General features: G+C 41.6%; 1 protein-coding gene across 10 annotated transcripts in view; it reads left to right on the forward strand.

Moving 5' to 3' along the window:
- Positions 1 to 23,913, forward strand: part of LOC121623541 (transcription factor 4-like) — a 205,765-nt gene that overhangs the window by 125,913 nt on the left and 55,939 nt on the right. For 3 of the 10 annotated variants that reach the window (XM_041960853.1, XM_041960851.1, XM_041960852.1), the window contains exon 1: positions 15,095 to 15,523. The exons of the other annotated variants lie outside the window; for them this stretch is intronic. In XM_041960853.1, coding sequence (XP_041816787.1) covers positions 15,455 to 15,523 — 69 coding nt within the window. In that variant the 5' untranslated portion in view covers positions 15,095 to 15,454. Of the gene's footprint in view, positions 1 to 15,094; positions 15,524 to 23,913 lie in introns of those variants that run through there. 10 annotated transcript variants of the gene reach the window in all.

Here is a 23,913-nt window from a genome sequence, read left to right on the forward strand (position 1 = left end):
GTACCCACGGAGGTTTTACATGTGAGGCTAATTACATGTGAAATAATTCCACGACACAGTTTATTTTGCATCTTAATATTTACAACTTTAATAAAGTGGACCTACTTAATCGTCATAAATGGTTAAATGGTTAAATTGGATTAAATGGACGTGTTTTTTTAAAGGCTGGTGGATCTTTTAAATGATGTAATATTGTCTGGATCATCTTGTGTTTCAGAGTTTCTATTTTGTTGTCTCAAAGATTTGATATAAAGGAGACTGGAACACGTTCTGACTGAATATTAAACAGAAGAACAGATAACAGATTCTTATGAATGACATTACAAATTCTGTTATTTACAGTCCATTATTATCAGTAATATAATTTCCAAAGTAAAATGTGCTTTTATTTATTACTCCAACACTAAACATTCCAATAAGACAAATAAAGCTTTTATTGTGAATAATTTAAACTGACATAAATGAAGATATTTCCTTTTAAATTCTGCAAAAACCTGTCACTAAGGATCTGGTTTGTGAATATTGATGATATGTTTATCAGCTCATCATGCACAGTGCGGAAGCCTCCTATTTACTCTGCTTTAACATCTTCCAATGATGTTACATTTCTCGCAATGAATCTTATTATTTTTTATTATCTTTAATAAATTCAGAATGTCAGGCTCAAATGCTGCTTGAGTTACTTCAGAGGATAGAAGAAACAACACACAACATGTTCAGGATCCAGATTGTAACTAAAACACAGAGAAAGAGCTGTGTAAAAGCAAGCAAAGACCAAAGTCACAGTGATGAGAGACTTCATTTTCCAAATGCCAGACAACCATAAAATCACATTTTTACCTGAAGCTCATCATTTAGTATTTTAGTTGTAATATAGAGAATCCAAAATCTTCAACTTCCTACCAGCACCAGCCTTTAATACAGACCTTGACTTCCTTTGATATTAGAAATTTAAAGGAGCAATCCTGGGATGTCAATTTTTTAAAGAAATATTTTCAAACCCTGAACCGATTAAATCCTCTCAGCGATCTGACCGGGGCGATGTGCTCCCATCTCTGGCTATTTCCTCCCCTCTCTCTCTCTCTGTCTCTCCCTCTCTCTCTCTGCCTCTCTCTCTCCTCGGCTCAGATGTGGTTTTGTTTAAAGTCGACAGCGTTAATTAAATTAAGCCAGGTCTTGCAGAAGGCACAGTAGGAGAGCCGGCGGTTCCCGGTGGGCCACGGGTGGAGGAGGGACAGGGGGTGGAGGGTGGTTTAGTGGTGGTGGTGGGGGGGGTTGGTACAGAGAAGCAGTTTGGTGAGCCATACTGCCCCCTTCAGGCGGCCCCAGGTAGCACAAAGGAGCCTCAGACCCCACCAATCAACTGCTGTGGAGCTCTGTTAACTGTTTCCTCTCCCTGCACTTACACTTCTGAACCCACAGAGTCAATATAACATGACAATGACAAATCCTGCTGCTTGTTCACATACTTTTGTGTACTTTCGGTTTGAGTTATCAAAAATCAACACACACACACGCTTCATTTTTAACACTACTTCACACACAAGGAGGTGAGGTCCATGTGCGTTTTTATGTTTTTTCAGATCGTTTATATAGAGCTGCAGTCAGTCTGACAATGAGACAAAACTGACAGTGGACACTGTGATTTTACTGTCTAAATGTTTGTTAAGTAATGTATGTTTGTTTTGTTCCCTTTCGCAGACTCTCAGCTGGAGTCACGCTGAGGTCACATGCTCAATATTTGAAACAAACTAACAAAGAACTAGATTGTTTGCATTTTCTGAAGAAAATGCGTGTGAGAGCTGGAAGCTGTTAGCTGCTGCTGCCTCTTTTAGTGCAAGTGCATGTTGCCGTACATACAGTATGTACATGTGTTGATATGTGTGTCTGTATGTGTACAGTATGTGTATTTTTATGGATGTGGCTTTAAGTGTGTGTGTGTCAGTATTTTGTCTGTCTCTGTGCGTGTCAGTGTGTCTGTATGTGTATCATTTCACTCCCATTGACTTACATTGTAAAACAATTTGTAGAACAAAAGTGTGACAATTATAAGAAATCTGAATAATAGCACTATTGTACTTACATTGCTGCAACAATTCGGAAAATCAGTGAAAACCCAGCTTTTATCAACTGAAATGCATTACTTACTGTCGAAGTGGAGAGCTCAAACGTGTTGCTGAAACGACATACGATATACTAACTAAAGCAGAATGTAGAAACAGAATGTCTTAAAACTGCGAAAGAAAGTTTTTGTATTAATATCAGATCCAAAACTCACTAGCGCCATATTAAGCTAGTTACTTTCTTGGGATTTTATTTTGAAACAACCACCTCATCCTGAGTTTATAGTTAAGATACACTAACTATATGGGGCTTTTATTCTGAAAAACTTTCTGTTTAACATTAACAACATTTACCATTATTTTGAAAAATAGCCCTCACCCTGAGCAAGTACAGTTACTCTATGGGGCTAAAAAAAAGATTGCCTCATCCTGACTTCCCTGTAAAGATGCACTTACTCTGTGGGGCTTTTATTTTGGGAAAGAAAACCCTCATCCTAAGTTACCTGTAAAGACACAGAAACTGTCTGGGGCTTTAACACTGAAAAGCCTGGCTCATCCTGACTTTGTTGTTGTGATAATTTAACCATTTTTGGCTTTTATTTTGAAAATCGTTTGTGTGTGTACGCTTGCACATGTGTGTGTCTGTATGTCTTGTATGTCGGTAAAAATCCCCACAAACATTGAAAAACAGTTTGTGTGTGTGTGTGTGTGTGTGTGAAAACCTCTACAAAGATAGAAAAAGCAGCGTGTCACTGGGTGCGTGCATGCGTGAGTATGTCTGTTAGCATACTGCTCAAATTATCGGTGTTGTACCGGGCCTTGGCAAAGGATGAAATGAGAGGGGCTACTCCACAGGATGGGAGGGATGAGTAGAGAGACAGCATTTGCATGCAGCAGTGACATGCATAGAAAAAAAAGAAAATATCCACTTTTTTGTGTTGTTTTGTATGTTTGTATAATTAGTTAAAGTCTGGACAAGGGACAAACCAGTATTATTATAGTTACTGCAGTGAAATAGATAGACTGATAGTTGTGGATGACCATGATGCTTATGTGTGTTCTCTCCTGGTACTGACAGTTTGTTCTAAATCAGTGCTCCAGGGATATTAATCTGCAGGTCACCATAGCAACAGTAGTCATCCTTCATGCTGCAGGTGACACTTGACGAGTGACAATAACCTACCAAAAACTATTAACTGATTCTTAACTGTTGGAACTGGATTAACACACAGCCCTTGTTTTCTTTGCCAAGTGCTCGTATGATTGTCATAATGCACTCTGAGGTGTTCTGATATCAAACAATAATGGACTGGACAGAGGAGAGGCAGCGAGATTGGAATGGTGCCGCTGTCCTGCAGCAGCGTCAGTGTTTATATTAAAGAAACTCAGAGAGCAGCTTCAGCCAGGGATGACCTCATAGTTAGACTGCCACACACACACACACACACACACACACGCAGTGTGTTTACTTATGATATGTGGATGCTTGATGACTCATTGCATTTAAAAATGCTACAGAAATGTATTTTTTTCCTTTCATAAGTAAGTTTGATATTAAACTGCTTTTAACACAGTTTGTTAAACAAGTGACACAATTAAAAAAAAAATCTGTGAGTGAATGTGTGTTGTGCATGCGTCTGTGTGTGTTTAAGCTATTTGCTTGGCTCTCAGCCCCAGAATGTCTCACACTGGCGCTTTGGGCCGCCATTTTGTGTCAGATGGGGAACTGACTAATTGAATTACGAGGCATCCGTCGGTGTATGTATGTGTTGCTGTTAATGAGTGTACACGCATGCATGTTGTTTGTGCCTCATTTTCCCAAAGATAACTTTTCTTTGACTCAAAACTAAACCTTTCACACACATAATATACATGGTGTACATAGACAAATGTGTTTATCTAGCCAGAGAGGCATAAAGCCACAAACATATATCAATGATATTTGGTTGACTTAAACTTATCTCAAACATCCATATTTATAATCACTTAAGTGATGTGATAAATGTAAACAAACCTCAGCAGAGAAATTAAAATGTTAATTTTTTTCGTAAGAATTTCTATTTTTAGTCACTGAAAGTCTGATGGGAAGGCGAGAACTAATTGTGGCTGTGGGCAGACGGCATTAATAGTGTGATAGCTAATTAGCTGCGCGAGCTTGTGTCCTGTGTCCGACAGCTTTCTGCTTACCCTGTTTTAAAACTAGCTACATAAGCTATACTTAACAGGCCCCCCTCCACCACCAGCCCTCACAGGCCCCCTATTGAACTGGTCTGGACATGTCCCTGGCACAAGTTGGTCAGTTATTTGTTGGTGCCACCACTTCACCTTTACTTTAGAAATTGATTTTCTTGCACAACTACTTTAGTCCTTCAGAGGTTTCTTGTCAATAAAATGACCTCAGCCTGAAGTTGTTTGCTCCCATTCTGTCCTTGTGAGGACATTTGGCTTCTACAAAGACCCTCACTCTCTTCTACACACACACACACACACACACACACACACACACACACTCAGCCATGAATGCCTGTTGCAGATGTGAATGTTCCCTTGTGCATTCCAGAGCCTAAATATTTGGCTGCAGTAACAGGCAGCAGAGAGCAGCGCTCTGATTTGCTCCAAGGCTACGATGAATATCACATGTTATCACACACACACACACACACACACACACACACACACACACACACACACACGCATAAATCACCCTGTGCTTGTGGTGACAAAACTGCTTTAAGTTGTCGATAATGTGCTAAATATTTCTCGGCTGCACCAAAATGTCAGACTCAGTCCTGCTTTCTTCATTTGCCCCCTTTAGTTTCATTTTTGGAGTGAAATAATTTTAATATTAATTTATTTCTGCTTAAAAAACTGTTACAGCCCCATAAAATATGATTAAATATATCTTATCTCACTTATTGTAGGCAGGATTTTAAGTTCTTCCACGATGACGATTCTATGTTACATTCAAAGACACTCTGACATCCAGCATGTCATGAAGAACGGCCAGATTCACATCATTTTTATCACAGCCATGTTTCTCTACTGGGTTAGTGACAGCAGTACTCGTAAATGCAACTTTTTTTCGCCGTTGATTATTAATTTTCAGATGTCAGAGCTTCCTTGAATACAACGCCAAGTAGCGTTTGGAGAGCTGTGCCTGCTGACAGCTAATTGCTGTGTGATTTTAACATGATGAACTGTCAGAAAATTAATTTGTGATCACAGAAAAACAAAATGTGAGAGATGCTATCAGAACTTTTCATCCGTAGCTGAATTTTGAAGAGTTTTTGAGCTTTATTAAGCATTTTTAAAGTCTGTACCTTCACTGGCACTCTTATTGCAACTGAGGAGGTTTATGAACATACTACCAGATCGTCCTCAACACGTATCCTTTTCTGATGAATGATCGTTGATTAGCTCATCAGCCCTGTCAACAAACCAAACAGTCTGGATTTCATAGTCCACCTGTTCTGCAGAATCAGATTAGTCTCCAACTCTGTCCCCTCTACTCTGTGGACCCACCGTCAAACCTGGACATTCCCCGGAGCTGACAGCAGCACACAGGCTGGACTATGCAGTTGTCGGACAGTCACTAAGCTTTTCTACTAGACAGGAGAGGCTTCACTTGGGTTTATGTTCAGTGGCCAGCTGTTGTGTTGAGCCCCAAACTGAGTATTTTTGTTTGCTTCGTGGGATCCTGAGTGGAGGTGGAGGACTCATTCATTGGTGGTTGAACTGTGGGTTTTATATTGAGCACTGACTGCCTCCTTGGCCGATGTCTGAGACCATTTTTAATTCATGTTTTTTAGAATATAAAAATTTTAATATTTTATTTTAGCTTATTTTTTTAAGTCCGTGTCTGCTTGGAACAATTCTGGCCCCAAATGTAGTTGAGGACCTCATAGTTTTATATCTAAAACAACCGCATGCGATGTGAGGAATTGCAGTCCGCTTCCTGAGGAACAAGGAAAGAGAAACAGAGCATTAAAGACGAAATGGAAATATCTGTGGAAGAAAAGCCGAAAAATCTACTCAAAATTAGTAAACTAAAGGTTGCGCAGCAAGCAAATAGTAAATGACCAAAATTGAGAAAATGCAGCCATTTCATTGTTTTGTTTTGTTTTCTACGTTGTTCTAACGAGAGCGTTGGCTTCAACAGAGCCTGCATCTTAGCAATCTGAATATGAGCCTAAAACCACACACACACACACACACACCCCTTGTCGTGTGGCTGTAATGCGTGCTGCTGGTGTGGATTAGCTTCATCTTTAATCATTGTTTTCATTCTGAGCACGCTCTGTGTAAAGTATACCTGAACACAAAGCGCAGAGTGGGCCTCTCTCCCAGCAGCAGGTTGCTCTCTGCGCTGAATGAAGTGCTCAGCAGGAGGACAGCAGGTTTCACACCAAGTCAGGCCCGAGAAGCTCATCTCAGGTTTCCCCGTTGAGCCGCTGAACAGGCTGCAGTCCTGCAAAAGGAGCTGACTGATCTTAACTTTCTGATCCGAGCATTTGGACAAGGACGGTCCAAATGCCCAGAAGCGTTCTCACTTCTCCCGTTTTATCCAGGAGTCTGAAAACTAGCCTTAGACAAGTATCCCAGCATCCCAGTCTTCAACCATTGGCTGATGGGGCCTGATGTGAACCAGACTCCTAAGTTTCCTCACTGTGTTTTTGTTCTAGAAGTTTTCTAGAAGCTTTGACATATCTTTAGCATGCTGACACCTTTAAATGCTGAGGCTGACAGAATTGTCCTGATGATGGTGCGAGATGAAAAGCCATCCATCACAGAGTTATTATAAGTCATCCTGTAGGGAACATAAATGTCTGAACCACATATCATGGCAGTCTCTCTAATAGTTGACATATTTTACGAAAAAAAAAAAAATGTCGACCTGTTTGCGGCATTAGAGTAAAAGTCAGGCATCATTAAAGTGAGTAGGCTTCATCCTCTGGAGACCTTGAATATGAGGACTGACGTCCCTGGCACTCCATGCAACAGTTGTAATAATATTACATCTGGACTGATGTGACGGACCAGCCGACATCGTGTCTTTGGAACATGGTGAAAGAGCCTGTTAGTGAACCTTTGTGTTAAGGCTACTTACAGGTGTACAGGCATGTTAAAGTATAATCACCTGAGTTCAACTTGTCAAGCTTGAACTCGGCAAACTGTGCATTGAGGTCTTTTGTCTCGTGACACCTGTAATGACACGACAGTTAAACTATCAAACAAATAACAACCTAATTTTTTGTGTAATATTTAACACGAGAACTATAAGTGATATATAAGAGCTGAGAGAAAAACCTGAGTTTAGGGGGTCGTAATTTTGAGTAATGGATGTTGATGTGAACACTTTTTACAAATCGGAGACTGGCAATTAAAGTCAATTCAATATGACATGCCTGGCCTTCAAAGTAACTTCTCAAGCGTCTGTTAAAGCAGAATTCCCTTTAAAGTATCCTTAAGGTGGTATGACAAAGTTAGTCCTCACTCAACAAGTCACCCCCCCTCCAACTCCTCCTTTATTCTCAAACTACAGGAAGTTGAAGTCGGAAGTTGTTTTTTTTTTTTTTTGTGAACCCCCTCCGTAGCACTTCCCTCCAATTTGTTGAATTTCTCAAAATGTTCCGTTTGTTAGGTTGAAAAGAAAATCACAGAAAAATCACCATAAGGGCTGCTTTGCATTTTTAATTAAGAAACTAGCATATGAATATATTTGCATATTATTGAGTTGCAGATTAAATCATGCATACATAATTAGCGTGCAGCAGCGCTTGTTCGTTCATCTCTCTCTCTCTCTCTCTCTCTCTCTCTCTGCACTGTGCTTACTGTTTTTTCGGCAAGCTGTGGTTCTGATGGATGCCAGACACACACTCACACACACACACACACACACACACACACACACACACACACACACACACACACACTTCTTCAGACACTCAAACAGTCACATCACAGACACACTTACACACCCTCTCCAAACACTTTCAGTACTCTGTTTGTGTGTGTGTGTGTGTGTGTGTGTGTGTGTGTGTGTGTGTGTGTGTGTGTTTGTGTGTGTGTGTGAGAGAGAGAGAGAGAGAGAGAGAGAGAGAGTGTGTCTTTCCCAGTTTGTTTTTTGGAAGAAAATGAGCGTCTGATTTTCTCCGTCAGAATTGAGGCCACGTCAGGTTTTTTATCCTGATTACACTGGAGAGAGAAGGAAGAACTCTCTATTTCTTTCTTCTCTCTCTCATTTCTTTAGTCTGTCAGTCAATCTATCTATCTATCTATCTATCTATCTATCTATCTATCTATCTAATATAGGCCACTGTTAAGATACATTAGGCTCCTCGTTAGGCATCAGTTGTCATGTGAACAGTGTTGGAGAAGTTCCTCGAAGAATGTAATCAATTACTTCGATTTTATTCTTTGAAAAAGTAAGTATGCTACTAATTACTCAACAGTAAAAGTAATTAATTACATTACTCAATACATTACTTTCAGGTTAAAAAAAACCTACATACATCTCCACACATCACATCTTGTGTATTTAGCAGATGTAGCGGTGGAAAATGGGGCATTATGTTTTAACAAGCAGCCAGCCGACAATCTGGAGGTATTTACTGACCTTCAGCTGCCAGCTTTGCCCTCATGACTGCGCACACCTCCCCAGAAGCCCCGTTCTGAACCAAACCTGGCTGATGTGCATAAGACATGTGCATAAGACGACTTGGAGGTGTCCAGCCACTTCCTCCACCTCCAGCCCCTGCACAAAGCTACATATCCCAGACCAGTCTGTCCACTGAACGCACACAGACTAGATTAGTTTTTTTTTTTTTTTAATGGGAGAGGCTACCAGAGCACCACTGGAACAGTTTTCTAATGAAATACTATATACATGTCATTTGACATGTATTCATCTGTGAAGAGTTTCACTGCTCTGAGGATATAAGAGCCATGTGATGAGACATTCTGGACCTGACAGTAGTAATCTGAAGTGAATTGTCAAACCAAAATAGGTTTTTGTGATTTAGCTTACTTTTATTTGGTATGAATATGTTTTCATATTTGGAGCTTTTGCCATCAGGGTTCCCGTTTGGCTTTGGGTGATGTAATGCTGTCATGTCACTGAGCCAGATGTGAGCTACACCTGAGCCCTGTTTATTTTCACCTAATATTGCTATTTTGGTCAGTCTGCGCACTGCATGGGTTACCAGCAGTTTGTGTTCGCTCTGCATGGATACAGACAACAAGCACCTTGACAACTAACTTACTGAAGAAAATCTCTGAACATGGTGATTATGAGGCAAAATGTGAAGTTAAGAATATTTGCAATTGCTTTAGTATAACATAACGTTGATCCATGATGGCCATCAGGAATGCCCCCGATGACTAAGAAGAAGGGGAGAATTCATCAATATTTTTTTTAACACATCTTACTTAGATTCAGTGCTTTAAAGGTAAAATTTTCTTAGCTGGAAATATATACTGATCTCACCTGTTTTATACTGACTTGCTCACTCTGTGTGCCTTTAGGTCCCTCCATGTGTGCATGTTTGTGTGTCTATTCCTCTGTGTGTGTGTGTGTGTGTGTGTGTGTCTGTGTCTGTGTGTCTATGTGTCTGTGTGTAGCTGCCTGTTCTCAACTTTTCAATCCTGTCGATCACTTATGAAGTTTGTAAATTCAGACCTGCAGCTTGAAAAGACTCAAATCAAAGACTCACGACAGGAAGTGGCTGTATGAAGAGAACAAAGTGCAACCGTGCTGAGTGTGTGTGTGTGTGTGTGTGTGTGTGTGTGTGTGTGTGTGTGTGTGAGGGAGAGAGAGAGAGAGAGAGAGTGTGTGTGTCACTGGGCCTTTAGGCCAGCACTCGTCCATGTGTGAGAGAGAGACAAAGAAAGGGATTGCAAAAATAGGAAGAAAAGGAAAGATGAAAGAGAAAAAATGGGAAGGACGGAAAGAAAAAAGGAGGAAATTAGAACAAAAGAAATGAAGGAGGGAAGGAAAGATTAAAAAAAAGGTTGGTAAGAGAGCGAGCTAGGTGGAAACAGAGGAAAGTAAGATGTTGAGAGGACATGAGAAAATAAGTAAACTCAAACAACTGGAGAGACAAAAAGAGAGAGGTAGAGAAAGGGCTAGAGACACCGAGTAGGACAAAACAGCAGAGAGAGAGAAAGAGAGAGATTGACAACTGGGCGTCGTAATGTGAACGAAAATCCTGTCAGCGTGAAATCAGGATGAAATGTGAGATTATAATTCTACCGGGGATTAACTGTCATCTCACCACCAGAGAGGAAGGAGGAGGTGGAGATAGGGAGGAGGAGGAAAGGAGGGAAGAATAGGAGGAGGAAGAAAGGGGTGAAATATAAAGGGGGAAAAAATGACGAAGACGAGACAAACTGGCTTTAAGGAAGAAGAGGATAAAGGGAGTGAGGGATGAAGTATGAGTGGGGAGAGGAGCTGGGGCAGGAGGAGAAAGAGGAGAAAGTAAGGAGGGATGGAAGTTGGGCAAAGGAGGGAGGTGGAGGAAGAAGGCAGGAAGGAAGTGGGAGACGAGTGATGAAGAAATAAGGAGGAATGGAGGGTGTAGAGGAGGAGGAGGAAAGGAGGTGCTCAGAAGAGAAAGAAGAAGAAAACAAGGAATTGAAGAAGAGGAAGGAAAGAATCTGAGGAAATTTAACAGAAAGGGGAAGAGGCAAAAGGGAGGGAGGAAAGAAGAAAGAGGGGAGGCAGAAGGAAGAAGGCAGGAGGATGAGGAAGGGATGAAAAGAGGAAGGAACAAGTTTAATCTGCTGTGACCTTTGGTAGCTTGTTTAAGCACAGACAGACAGTGGCTGTTGTCCCATTTATGTCCACCTTAAATAGATAGAAGACATAAAGCTCAAGGGTATATGTGCTTGGAATAGACTGTGCTACCTTAAGGTCAAAGGTTAGTTTGGATACGTTTTTCAAACACAAATGAACACTCTCCTCTCCTCTCCTCTTTTCTTTCCCCTTATATCCTCCCATCTCTCTCCTCTACTTCCTAAGTAGTTTCTTTCCTCCCCTCTTTCCTCTGCTCCCTCCTTTCCATCTGCTCCTCCCCCTCCTTTTATCATCCCTGCTCTTTTTCTCACCTCCACCTTCCTTTTTCTCCTTCTTTTCTCCTTTCCTCTCTGCTCTCATTCTCCTTTCTCCACACTTTTCTTCCTCTCCTTCTCTCCTGCCCCTTTCTTCTTTTCTACCATCCTCTCCTCTCCCTTCCTCTCACCTGTTCCCCTGTCCTCCCCCCTTTCTTTTTTCTACCTCCTTTTCTTATCCCCACCTTTTTTCCTACTTTCATTTCTCTCTCCTCTCTACTCCTCCCTTTCTTCCTCCTCCCCTTTCCCCCACTCTTCCTCTCCTTCCTCTGTGTCTCCTTCCCTCTTTTCTTTTGCCATATCAACCCTTGTTTGTTCCTTTTTTCTTTTTTCTCCTCTCTCTTTCTCTCTTGCTCTCTTCTCTTTTTTCTCCCTTGTTTGCTCTTCTCTGATCATCTTCCCTATCTTTCAATCACTCTCTTCTCCTATCCTTTCCCCCTTCTTTTGTCCTCTCCTCTCCCCCAATCCTTTCTTCTTTTTCCTCTGCTTCTCCATCATTTTCTCCTCTCCTCCCTCTTCTTTATCCCCTCACGTTTTTCCTTTCCTTCTCTCCTCTCCTAATGCTCTCCTTTGAGTACTTCTTTCTTCCTCTCCTCCTCCCTCTTTCCTCTGCTCTTCATTCTTCTTCGTCTCCTGTGCAGGTTTGTTGACCAAGCAAGCGTCAGACAAAATTAAAAATGCTGTCTCTGCTTCTTTTCCTCAACCGGGTCACTCTTTTTGGGTTCTAGTTTTTTTTTTTCGCCCTGCACTTCTTTCCTCCCTCCATCCCTCCATCTCTCCCTTCATTTCCCATGCAGTCTGGTTGGGTACAATGCTGGGAGCCAGCCAGCGCTGCAGACAGATGGTCCACTTATTAGATGTGCATCAGCCCTCCCTCCCCTTCCTGCAGCTCGCTTTTTAATCAAATTAAAGCCGAAAGAAGAGGAGAGAGAGAGGGAGAGAGAGAGAGGGAGAGAGTGGAGGACAGAGAGAGTTTGGGACGTCTGCTCGCTTGTTTTGGAGTCTATTATTTGTTTGAATAGGATGAATGATGACGGTGTTAATATGAATTTGGAAGGCTGAACCACTGCCTGACTGTTTTGGTGACTGTCGATATCCCCCTCTCTCTCCCCCCCGCTCTATTTTTCTACAACTCCCGATTCAGTTCGATTCAATTCAAAGCCTGTTTTGGCGTGAAAGTTTCAAATCGCAATCTTTCCCAAGCAAAGTACAAAATTACCAAATATTTGACTGATATTCAAGAACAGTAATAATCACAGCAACATTTAGAACAAAATATAAAACTACAAATGTGTTCTGTGGCTGTGGAGGAGCTTTGTCGATGATGTCACAGTGATGTCATCAGGGTTATCTTGGTCTGACTGTAATTTAAAGCTTCTGTTACACGCTGGAGTGACATAGGCGGGCAAATGAAAACTTCAATTATGGGATATGTAGGATCCAGAGTTTGGACTCATAGTCTGGGTGAGTCCCCCGGCTTTATGGAAGTGCGGCGCTAAACTGCTGAAGTACACCTTTCACCAGAGAGAGTGTATGTTGTCCAGTGATCTGAAAGTGAGCACACTGGAAATAGCAGTAAAAATCCCTAATGGCACATGAAAACTGTACACAGCTACAGTAAGTACAGACGGCCAAAGCTGAAGCAGAAAATCAGCCTGTTAACTGTAATGGATGTTTATAATGGGCAGCTTGGGTAATCATTTTACTACTCACATTCGATTTCAGGCTGGAGATACAGTGTAAACAAGCCCTCAGGCCAAGTGAACTTATCCGGAAGTGGAGCATCTCTTTAATGTCTGTACCACTCTTGTTGTAGATGATCCAAAAATGTTAAAGCTTACTGAAGCAACCTGAGTACTGAAGCGACGAGAAATATTCCAATCCTACATGGCAGACCTGCTCGGTGCCGCGATAATTCTGGGGAGTCAGACTTTCTGCGTCTGTACACAAACCTGTGTGTCAATCAGACTTACAACGGAGGCTCTGCGGTATTTTAAAGTTTACCTTTAATTTCCAAGGCGCCATCTGACCAGTTTGAATGAAACTTTGCGATCATGTTGCAAATAAACAGTTGAACAGCTCCTCACACAAACTCATTGTTTTAACACAATTATATTTAGATAAAAGGCCACATTAAACAATCACAGCCAGTCTATGATTTAAGTAACACTGTGTGCCAGAAAAAAAACAAACATTCATTTAGATCAATAAATTGGAGGTGTTTATGGCGCCTCCTACTGGCCGATTTGAGTTTGAACATTGTTTCCTTAAATTGATTTCTTTTATTGTATGGTTATGTATTATATAACTGAGAGAACAGCTGCGCTGCCTTCCTACCTCTGATCACTCTCAATTCTCCAGGTCTGCTTTCACTTTCTTGTCAGGGAGGCCAAAACTTTTACAGCCTAATTTTAAAAAAAAATCACAACAATAAAATTAATAACAGATCAAACACATTTGTGTGTGTGATGAAAATTGATGATCAGGCATAGCACTACTGTCAGGTGGCGGTGGTAGCAGGTCACCATAACAACAAATGTGCAGTGTAGGACTGCAGGACATTAATTGGACTTTAACAGTACTGAGGATATATGAGAGAAACCCAAACATGCATTTCAATTCAATACAGGAATTTCATTTGACTTTTTACCTTTAAGAGGTAGGTAGAAGTGTTTGACTTCTAGCCTGCATGCTGTATGTTAGAATTCAACCTGACTTTTAACTTACAGGCTGCAGAACAATTTGAAAACGGATCAAATATCCCACCATCCCAAATATCTGAAATCACAGACCTCCCAAGCAAGAGGAGGAGCGAGCCAAAACGACCAAGAGTGTATAATTTACTTCATCATACTTGTTTGTTTGACTGTAGTTCCTTTCTTTGCTTCCATACACACATTTTAAACATTTCAGATGTCAAATCTACAAATACGACTCCTGGCCCACTGAACCAATCCAACCAACACGAAATTATAAGCAAGCTACAATTAATCATTATTCAATTTATCATTATCATTAAAATGTATGTAAAAAACTTCATCATTCTCCAATGAAATCTGTTGATGAGGACACATACAACCTGTTAAATGTTAAAAATATAAAAAAGAGATAGCATGAAAATACAGATTGTAATGTAATCTGGTCAGATGTCTTTTTACCTGCGAATCACCAAAACTACACTGATGGTTGTGCTGTTATCTGCTCCATAGAAAAACTTTAGAAAGAAAATGGTATGTATTTCAATACAAGGAAAGAAAAGAGAGAAGAGGAGGGAAGAGAAGAAGAGGAAAAAATGAAGAAGGATAGGAGGAAACAGGGGGAGGAAATTGGAAGAAAGGAGGAAAATAAATTGGAAATGAGGAAACCAGAGAGGAAGGGGAAAAATAAATGGATAAGGAGGAGGCAAGAGGAGAAAACGATGCAGGAGAGGAGGAAGCAGGGGTGGAGGGGAGGAAACAAGGGAAGAAAGAAGGAGAGTAAATAAGAGAGGAAGGGAGGAGATGAGTGGGGAGGACACAAGGGAGGAAGAATGAGAGGAGAGGAGAAAACAAAATGGGTGAGGAGTAAACGAGGGGGGAGGATCCGGGAGACAGATAGAAAAGGGGAAGAGAGATGAGTGGAGAGAAGGGAGGAGAGGGAAGAGGAGAAGGAGAGAAAAGGAGGAGAGCGTGGTGAAAGAAGCGCGCGGTCTGAAAGCGGTGGAAAAAGTGAATGTTCGGCTCAGTTCAAAGGCAGACGGCGAATTGCAGCTCCGCGCGAGCGGGGAGGGAGGGGGGAGGGAGGGATGACTTCCAGATTTACTGTGGAAAGTTGAAAGAGTGGCGGCGACCGCGCGCGTGTCCGTGATCGCCTGCGTGTGTTTATGTGCGCGCGTGCTACGTTTCAACCTTCCGTACATTTTCAGCGCGCGCTTACGTGAGCGAGAGAGAGAGAGAGAGAGAGAGAGAGAGAGAGAAGGGGAGGGGCACGCCTCGCTCTCTCTCTCTGCCTACTTTGCATATTCCGCGTGCCTCGGCTCGGCCATATGGGAAAATGCAACTGAAGGAATTGTCGGCGGGGGAAAAAAACGCGCAGGCAGGAGCACGCGAGCGGAGTGGCGAGAGTTTGAGATCATAACAAATCCAAGAAAAGTTCAAACAAGAGGAAAAAGAAGAAAGGTGGAGAAAAGAGAAGAGAAGGGGCGGGGGGAGCGTGATAAACCAAAACAGAGAGAGAAAGGGAGAGACACGCGGAGAGAAAAAAGGGAGAAATAGTTTTTCTTCTTTCTGCGGAGGAGAGGAACGATGTATTGTGCGTACACCATCCCCGGGATGACAGGCAGCTCACTGATGTACTACTACAACGGCAAAGCGGTAAGACACACTCTTCTCATCCTTTTCTTTTCCTTCCTCCTTGAGGGTTTGGGAGTCAGGCGGAGAAATGGTGAGAGAGAGGGAGGTAGAGAGATGGGAAAGAAAAGAGGAGAGAGAGAGAGAGAGAGCGCGCGCGAGAGAGAGGAGGTGTGAAGGTGAAGAGTGCCGCTTTTTACGCACCAACTTAACAGCGCGTCGGTTCGCCGCCGCGCGTCAAAGTGCGAACGGACCGAGCGCTTTCTGTCCGTCTGTCGGGTTTATTTTAGGAAAAACGGCAGTGCTGTTGTTTATCGGGGGAATAAATGTGTGTGTGCGTGTGTGTGTGTGTGTGTGTGTGTGTGTGTGTGTGTGTTTGTGCGCGTGTGTGTTTGTTAGGAGCGGGGAAAGTGACAGTAGCTGCTATGGACTGCCGTAGCTCTTGGCTAAAAAGGTTGGACGGACTCTTCTGCAATGTGATGAATGTGTGTGTGCGTGTGTGTTTGCGTGTGAGCGCGCGCACGCGTATGTCACACCTCTGCTAATAGAAATATGATTAAAAAAATGGTCCCAAATCTAACGTTTCTTCTGTTTGTCTCCCGGGTTTTGCGCATCCGACGCACCCAGATTCATCTTGAAATAATCCGCTTGCAGCTTTATTTCTGTCCCTCTCTGTCGCTTGTTTCTAATTTTCTTAAATGGACGCAAATTCTTTCAAATTTAATGAATGTTTGGTCTTGTTTTTTTTTTTTTTTCTCGGTGGCGAAATGCCACACATACGGGTTTTTATTTTTTTTTTATTTGTTTTCAGGGTTGTGTCTTTCAGTGAAAGGCTTGTGTTTTTTCAAATTTTTAATTTCTCCCAAAACCGCATAAATTGCAGATTTTTCTGCCGTAATTTGGTCTGAAATTGCGTTAATGATTTCTTATCATAGTAGTATTTGTTTCACTGATAACCTCAAAATTCATTTGAGGCAAAGCTGGAAAACAAGACTTGTATTTCATATTAATTTGGGTGATATTCTGTTATGAATTATGTTATTTCTAATCTTTTTTCACGCCATCAAAATAAGGTAAAAGCTGCAAATTCTAAAAATGACAAGTTGAAGGTCCACCCATCTATCTATATACCTGTCTGTGTATATATGTTCAGATACGGTGCCTGTAATTTTCATTTTTGACGGTGAGCTCTGCACTGACTCACAAACCATAAAACAGTCTGGACACAAAAAGTAAAAAACATCTGAGAGTCAGTCAGCAAGTATGAAGCTGTCTGACCTCCTGTGAACCTGTCAGTCTGTCTGCCTGTGTGTCTCCCAGTAACCCCCACCTGTAAAACACCAGTAACAGGGTGAAGTGATTTTGGGGGTGGAGGGTGGGGGTTGGGAGGGGGTGAAGTGAAGGCTAGAAATGAGAAACAGGATGTAAAGCCAAGGTGAATGAATTTCACAGGTTTTTTTTTTCTTTTTCCACGTAAAAGTGGGAATGTCTGTCTGCAAGTTGCAGGTGTAAATGAAGATTGAAAGCTGGGATTTCCTACAGACCCACCTGTCAGTGAACTGTCTGTCCCCTTCCTGCCTTTGTCTCACCTTTGACTCTGAATTGCTGCTTTTCATGAGTTTAAAGGAAAGAACAAAAAAAAAATCAAATAAAGAGGAGACAATGAGGCGTACGGAGGCAAAATGACGACAAGGAAATATTATCAAAAAAAATCTGTGTATGGTATCAGCTATAACACCGGTTTTAAATGAAGAATAATAAGTCCAAACTAGCAGCTTACAGGCCTTTGCAGATGATTCATCAAGACAGCAGCTGTGAATTTTTGCCCACAAAAATCCAAATGTTTATGTAAAAAGACAGCAAGCATACATTTAATTATCTTTTGTTTTTTGCAGAACATATCTGATTAGATTTTTGCAGCAAATGTTAGTGGTGCATTTTTTGAAATAGTTTTTACATCTGTATAACCTTCAAGTCTTTCTGATTAGATTTCATTCATGCGGTTGAATTTAGATTTTCTAATTCTTCATGGGTTGTTTTTTATCCATCCTTTATTTGGACATGTTTATTTTTGTAGTTGAAATAGTGAAAATGCTCTGCTGTTTGGATTTTCTTGATGTTGGAGTGATCAGTAATCTGTGTTCAGATGGTTTTGTGGCTGATGTGACCTGTGCAGCTGTAAACAGAGCCTCTGTTGTTCGAGCGCTTCCACGCCAACAGTGGTCCTCTGTCTTCTCGGAGCCTGTCGGGTCTCTGGCCTCCATCCGGCCACCGAGTGCCTCGGCCCCGCGCTGTCGGCCATCGGCTCCAGAGCCGTACGCTTTTTGTACCCGCTCTCTCCCCGTAGTTTTGGGCCTCCTTTGTATCTTGGCGGCTCCGCTCGGAGTCGCAGCTCTTTAGTTCGGCGATGCCACGGGGCTCGGCGTGGCACCGCTTTGTTTGGTGGTTGGCTGCTGGATGGCACATTGTGCCGACAGTCTTGATCCGGTGCCAAGCTCCTTTCCATCTTCACTTTACCCCCCTGTCTCACTCTGTCTGTCTGTGTCACAGCTTGTTTACACCCGCCGTCCGCTGGCAGTAAGAGAAAACACACAAATAAGAGAATCGGCGTAATAAAGAGGTGCTGTTTGTCTGGCTTGAGCCGGCTGAGCTGGACGTGTTTTTTTTGGTGATTCCTTGGTTGAAAGCAGATTCAGGCCGGTCGGAGCGTGATGGAGGCAGAGGAGTGGAGCGAGTGGAAACTGGGGCAGAGTGGTCGGGGTTTGAGAGAAGAGACAGAAAGGCTCGGACAGATCCGCAGCAGCAGCAGCAGCGAGCCGCGGCCCGGCGAGACCAAACAGTGAAGAGGCTGAATTGGGGCTTTGGTTTGGGGAGAGCGTGGGGGAGGGCGTTGGGGAGAGAGGAGGAGGGTGAGGGCCGAGGCCCGAGCTTCGGTTAGCGGCTGTCGGCTTGCTAACTTAAGCTCCAGCGGCTTAATGAGGCAGCAGAAAGCTCGACTAAAACAAAAGGCCTCATTTAAAGCCGACCCGGCCAGCCGGCTATTGTTATGCTAACACAGCATTTGAATATTCAGTAAGTTTTAATTAGGAGAGTCCTGAAGCAGCCTGCCAAAATCCTGCAGTCCTCTCTCAATGTGCAGCTACAGGAAACACACACTTTAAACACTTTAAACAGACCAGTCCGCTGGTCTGCAATTTACTGAGCGTTTGCTGCTTCTGTGCGACAAACAACACTCAGAACGTGAGAAGATTTAAATTGATTTCCTATTGAATTCATAATGTTTTAGTTAATGTGCTCCAATTATAGTTGGATACAAAATATCATTTCTTGTGTAGGATCTTATATATTCTTATATAATATTTTATCTTTCCAAATAAATGTGAAATTAAAATGCTGTATGTTTATTTAGTATTGTACATTTAAATACATTTCTGATTTCTTTAGAAAGAGCATCTTCCCTTTATTTTAAATTGAGTCCTTTCACTGTCCAACAGCAGAAGCTGCAGTCTAAAACCAGAACCAGTCGGAAGGAGGGCAAAGGTCAAGGCCGAACGGTTCTGATGAATTCCCGTGTTGAACAAGAATATTGATCTCTCTTCCTCATAGTAATGCAGTGGGGTTTTTTTTTTTTAAGTGAAATCTGGTTTCATCATGAGAACCAAATCTGACTCAACATAAAAGAGTCAAAACATGCTAATGCTTGTATCAATCTTTTAAAAAATATTTCCTCTGTTTTCAGGCAACAAATAGAAATAAAATGAGAATTTGAAATGATAGAAATGATTGCAGTGTTACGTAAAGTCAGTTCAATGAACTGAGTCACGGAAACATTTTAAAATCTCTTCTGGTGGAAGTATTAAAATGCCTGAAACTGCAGAGGGAGGCTGTCGCGCCTGCAGCCCTGAATATGCAAATGTCTGTGTTTTTGTGCATTGATGCTGTTGTTTAATAGACAGAAGGTGTGTGTGCGTTTGACAGCGGGATCTTTTTCTTTACATTGCCTGTTTGTACATGCAAGCATAAAATGACAGTGTGTTTTTCACATGTTCATGTGCATGTGTGGTCTGTGCATGAGGAGTGAATACACAGTGAAGGCGAGTTTTAGAGTGTGTGTGTGTGTGTTGTCATTGTGAAGCCAGTGTGTGTGGACATCCTGTGTGCTCAGTAGGCTGGAATTAGAGCACAGCGTGTTATGCAATTATAACTTTATAAATAGATGCATTGTGAGTGTGTGTGTGTGTGTGTGTGTGTGTGTGTGTGTGTAGGCCTCTATCTCCATCTGCTTGAGTTATTCTGTTTGAGCAACTAAAAAAAGCTGATTTTCTTTTGTTTTTGTGTATTTTTCTGTTTAAATGTGTGTGTTTCTTTGTTTAGAAGGTTTTAAAAAGCTAAAAACGAGTCTGTCTTTGAGTGTGTGTTTGTCGTTTGCTCCACTTTCCCTTGTCAAGTTTTGGGCCTTTTTCTGCGTACACCAGGTTGACTTCAATCATCCTGAAAGGCGAACATATGATTCTGTTTTTAAATGTATGGAATGAACATGTTTGTGTTAAGAGGGCGGTTAGCTGTCTTTATATGAGGATGATAACAAAACACTGACAGTGGAAAAAAATCTGTCCATTTATGTGTGTGTGCGTGTGTGTGTGTGTGTGTGTGTGTGTGTGTGTGTTTTCCCCTCCACTCTGTAGGATCCTCTGGAGGATCTGTGTATCAGTGTGCATTTGTTGTGTGTTTCTGAGTACTTTCATATACCCTGAGCTTTTTTTCTATACAATGATAAACACATTTATGCTTAAAAATATGCACGTGTCTGCCTGTGTGTGTGTGTGTGTGTGTGTGTGTGTGTGTGTGTGTGTGTGTGTGTGTGTGTGTGTGTGTGTGTGTGTTTTTACGTAAAGTGCTGCCCTGTCAGTGGGGTCATTCAGTTTTTCTCCAGCGACTTTAAAGTCTGTTGTGTGTGTGTGTGTGTGTGTGTGTGTGTGTGAGTGCGTGTGTTGTCCGGCCGGTTAAAGCCTGACACACCATTCAGGCTTAAACTTAATCCTTCTGCATCAGATTATCTGACACTGATGCCGCTGATACACACACTGATGCACAAAGAACTGCTGATACGCACACACTCTCACGCCCACACATACACACTGCAGTCTCCACACACTACACAACGGGGTGTACAGGAAGTAAGTAAAAAAATGACAGTGATGTGTTTACGGACCATCTTTAGGTTCTGGTGTCACAGAGGTGTGTGATGCTGATCATTACTGTTTGTTTGTTATAAAATGAATCGTTCCCGGTGATGATAATATGTTCAGTCGTTTTATCAAATTCAAATATCTATAATATAATATATATAATATAAATAGCTATTTAAGAAATAATACAGCATCATTTTAATCTCTGGAAATTTAGATGTTTTGACCTTATTATGAAATAATTATTCCAACAAATAACCCAACAGATTCAGTGATAATTCAAATAATTTATTGGATTTGGTGCCACATGCTTACAGCAAATATCAGCCCAGCGGCTGCTGACGAGCTGAGACATTTTCTTCTTTAATTTACTTTTTTTTTTTTTTAAGGTGGTCCATCCTTTCTTTGCATGGTGTGGATTATGATAAGACTTCCCTCTCACATGATGTCTTGCATGTCTCCGCTCTTCATTGCTAATGTAGAGGAAAGGATAATTAGCAGGTCATTAGTGATGTCAGAGTTGTGTCATGTTTGAAATATACGTGTTGGTGATGAAGAGCTGATGTGTCAAGGAAAATGACACACTTTCTTGTTTAATCCTGCATAAAGGTGTGAGATTACTTTGATTGGTATATACGTGCATTGCATATACTTGCATTGCACGTTTATTTTGTTTTTTTCTTAATGTAGTTTGGTAGATTCTGGTTCATTTGCTTGGAAGTGTCTGTATGATATTAAGCTGTAGTGTTATTTTGAGGTTCATCTTCACTGTGCGCGGCTTTAAGGGTCAATGCCCCACTGTGTCCTGTTAAAATGTGGCTGTGAGATTTAAATCATGTGTGATGCTATTGGTTATCAGAGGAAAAATACAACTTCAAGTTTATTTGATTTCCTCATGTCTTTTATGATGCTTTATGTGTACGTGCAGTGAACAGAGACAGGGTGAGCTGAGAGGAGCGCAGCATGCAGCCTGTATGATGAAAGGCCGAAGCTGCAACATTACAAACGTGCTGGTTTATGTTTTGTTTTTTTTATTACAAATGTATCGTCGGCTTAGCCTCCCTATGTTAAAATGCTAAAAACTAGCATTTTTTTTTAAATTTGAATTTGCACTTTCATCAGATTTTCTTTTTCTTTTCAGACATAGTTGGTCAGAATCTTCAGCAGCAGAATCAGAGACTAACTTTATAAAGCTTGTCTGTCCCACACTAAGACTCAGCTCTCGTCCTACTTCAGCATCTGATTTATTTAAACATGAATGTATCATCACAAGCTCCACGTACATATTGTGTAGTAAAATATCTAAAACCATTCTAATATAAAGTACACATGCAATCCACAACCTGGATCATTTTGTCTGCCATACACACAGTATTTATACTATCTTTACAATAAATATATAGTTTCATTCAAAAAAATATGCATGTAATCCAAAGTGGACCTTAAGACGTGGTGACAAATATGGACGTTGCCATAACACTGAATTAGAAATATAAAAGCTAATCCTCAGATAAAGTTAAGATAGTGACCATGTCATGAAATTCTCCAAATCTCCACAGAATAAGAATGCATGCAGAGCTTGTTATCACATAACAGCAAAATGTTTCAGTGAATCCCAAAATACTTGAAGCTGCTACAGAGTTTTTCTTTTCTTTTCTATTGGCCGTATGTAATCGACACCTGGCTGAATTTAGCTGCTCTGCAGTTGATCAGGGGTTTAACTGCTGATGCTTCTCCCAGCACAGACTCTGCACTTGTGTTGAAATTGCTCTGCTCAATCTGTGCAAAGCTGTGTTAAACGCATTTATATTTGCTTTTTGAAAGCTTTTAGGAATGCCAGAGCCAGTGATGATGAGTCTGAATGCAGCTGGAATTTGTCAAAAACAGCAGAAACCAAGCACAGGATCTGCTGGATTTCATTGATAATGTGCAGGTTGTGTAACAGACTCTGGTCAGTTTTTCTCTCTCTGTCTTTATGAAGGTCGCAGCTGCCAAACTGATGTGCATGCATATCAACACACACACACACACACACACACACACACATAGTCAAACAGTGAGTCATCCGTGTGTGTGTGTGTGTGTGAGTCCCATAAGGGAAGGTGGACTGTAGCGGAGCAGAATGGGCCAGCATTCTTTGGATAGCTGGGAATTTCCACCCTGACCTGTCCAAGGGACGAGGAGGTCTGTGTCTCTGGGTCGCAGGTTTGATTCCCGGTGTCCGACTGAGCGTCTGCCAGCCCGATCAAACCTCTGAACATCAAGGTCAGCTGGCAGAGGGGGACGGGCGGCGGCAGCAGTCGATGGCGGTTCGTGTATCTGGTTGGCTGACTATAGATGCACACAGACCATCAGGGTACAGAGGCCTTTCAGCAGCCATGTTGGAGGTCTTGAGAACACTATGTCAGTGACTGTGACGTGCTGATTGGCTGTTTTTGGTGATGAGGCCATCTTTTTCTGATTGATAACTGATTGTTTGATCATTGATAAAACTGACTGATTTATGTTTCTGATACCTTTTTAGTCAGCACATCTAATTAGCATGCCAGACATATATCATTGTTTAGCATGCTAATAAGATGTGCTGACGAAGCTAAAGCTAATGCTAGTTTCATTTACACAACAGATGGTTTTTGCTACATGAGGCTAGCAGAAGCTAATGCTTGCTTCAACGACAAGATCGGCCCACATCAGCTAAAAATCCATCCATCACTTCCTGCATTTGATGGAGGAAACATTTTATGTTGCTACGTGTCTAATGTTTGTACAGAAGAAAATGAATCGTTATTGAAACACTGCAAGCAATTTTATTATCAGCTAACAAACTGTCCAAGCGGGGCTGCTTGAGTGAATTGAGTGCTGCTTTTCAGTTGCACCTGACTGTGACATTACGGAGGCTGTGAAACAACATAAGAAACATGGCTTCTGTGTGGATGCTGCTCTCGTGTGATGAGGCTACTTTTATTATATTTATCTGTGCAATAATCTGTGTGACAATAACATCTGAAGGAAATCATTTATTTAATCTAAAATTGGACTTTTTGGAAACTCGTTATTGTATTAGAGGAAGTAACGACGTGTTTGTAGCACAGGATTTATTCAGTGCTTTGCTTTGACTTTTACTCACTCAGCTTCAATTTCATAAAAGAAAACAAAAGCTCAGCTGGGCTTTTATGTCCCGTACTGTTGTAAAACGCTGTTTGTGCTTCCTTATCACCTCACTTC

This window comes from Chelmon rostratus, chromosome 19 (genome assembly GCF_017976325.1).
Source record: "Chelmon rostratus isolate fCheRos1 chromosome 19, fCheRos1.pri, whole genome shotgun sequence".
Taxonomy (NCBI): domain Eukaryota; kingdom Metazoa; phylum Chordata; class Actinopteri; order Chaetodontiformes; family Chaetodontidae; genus Chelmon; species Chelmon rostratus.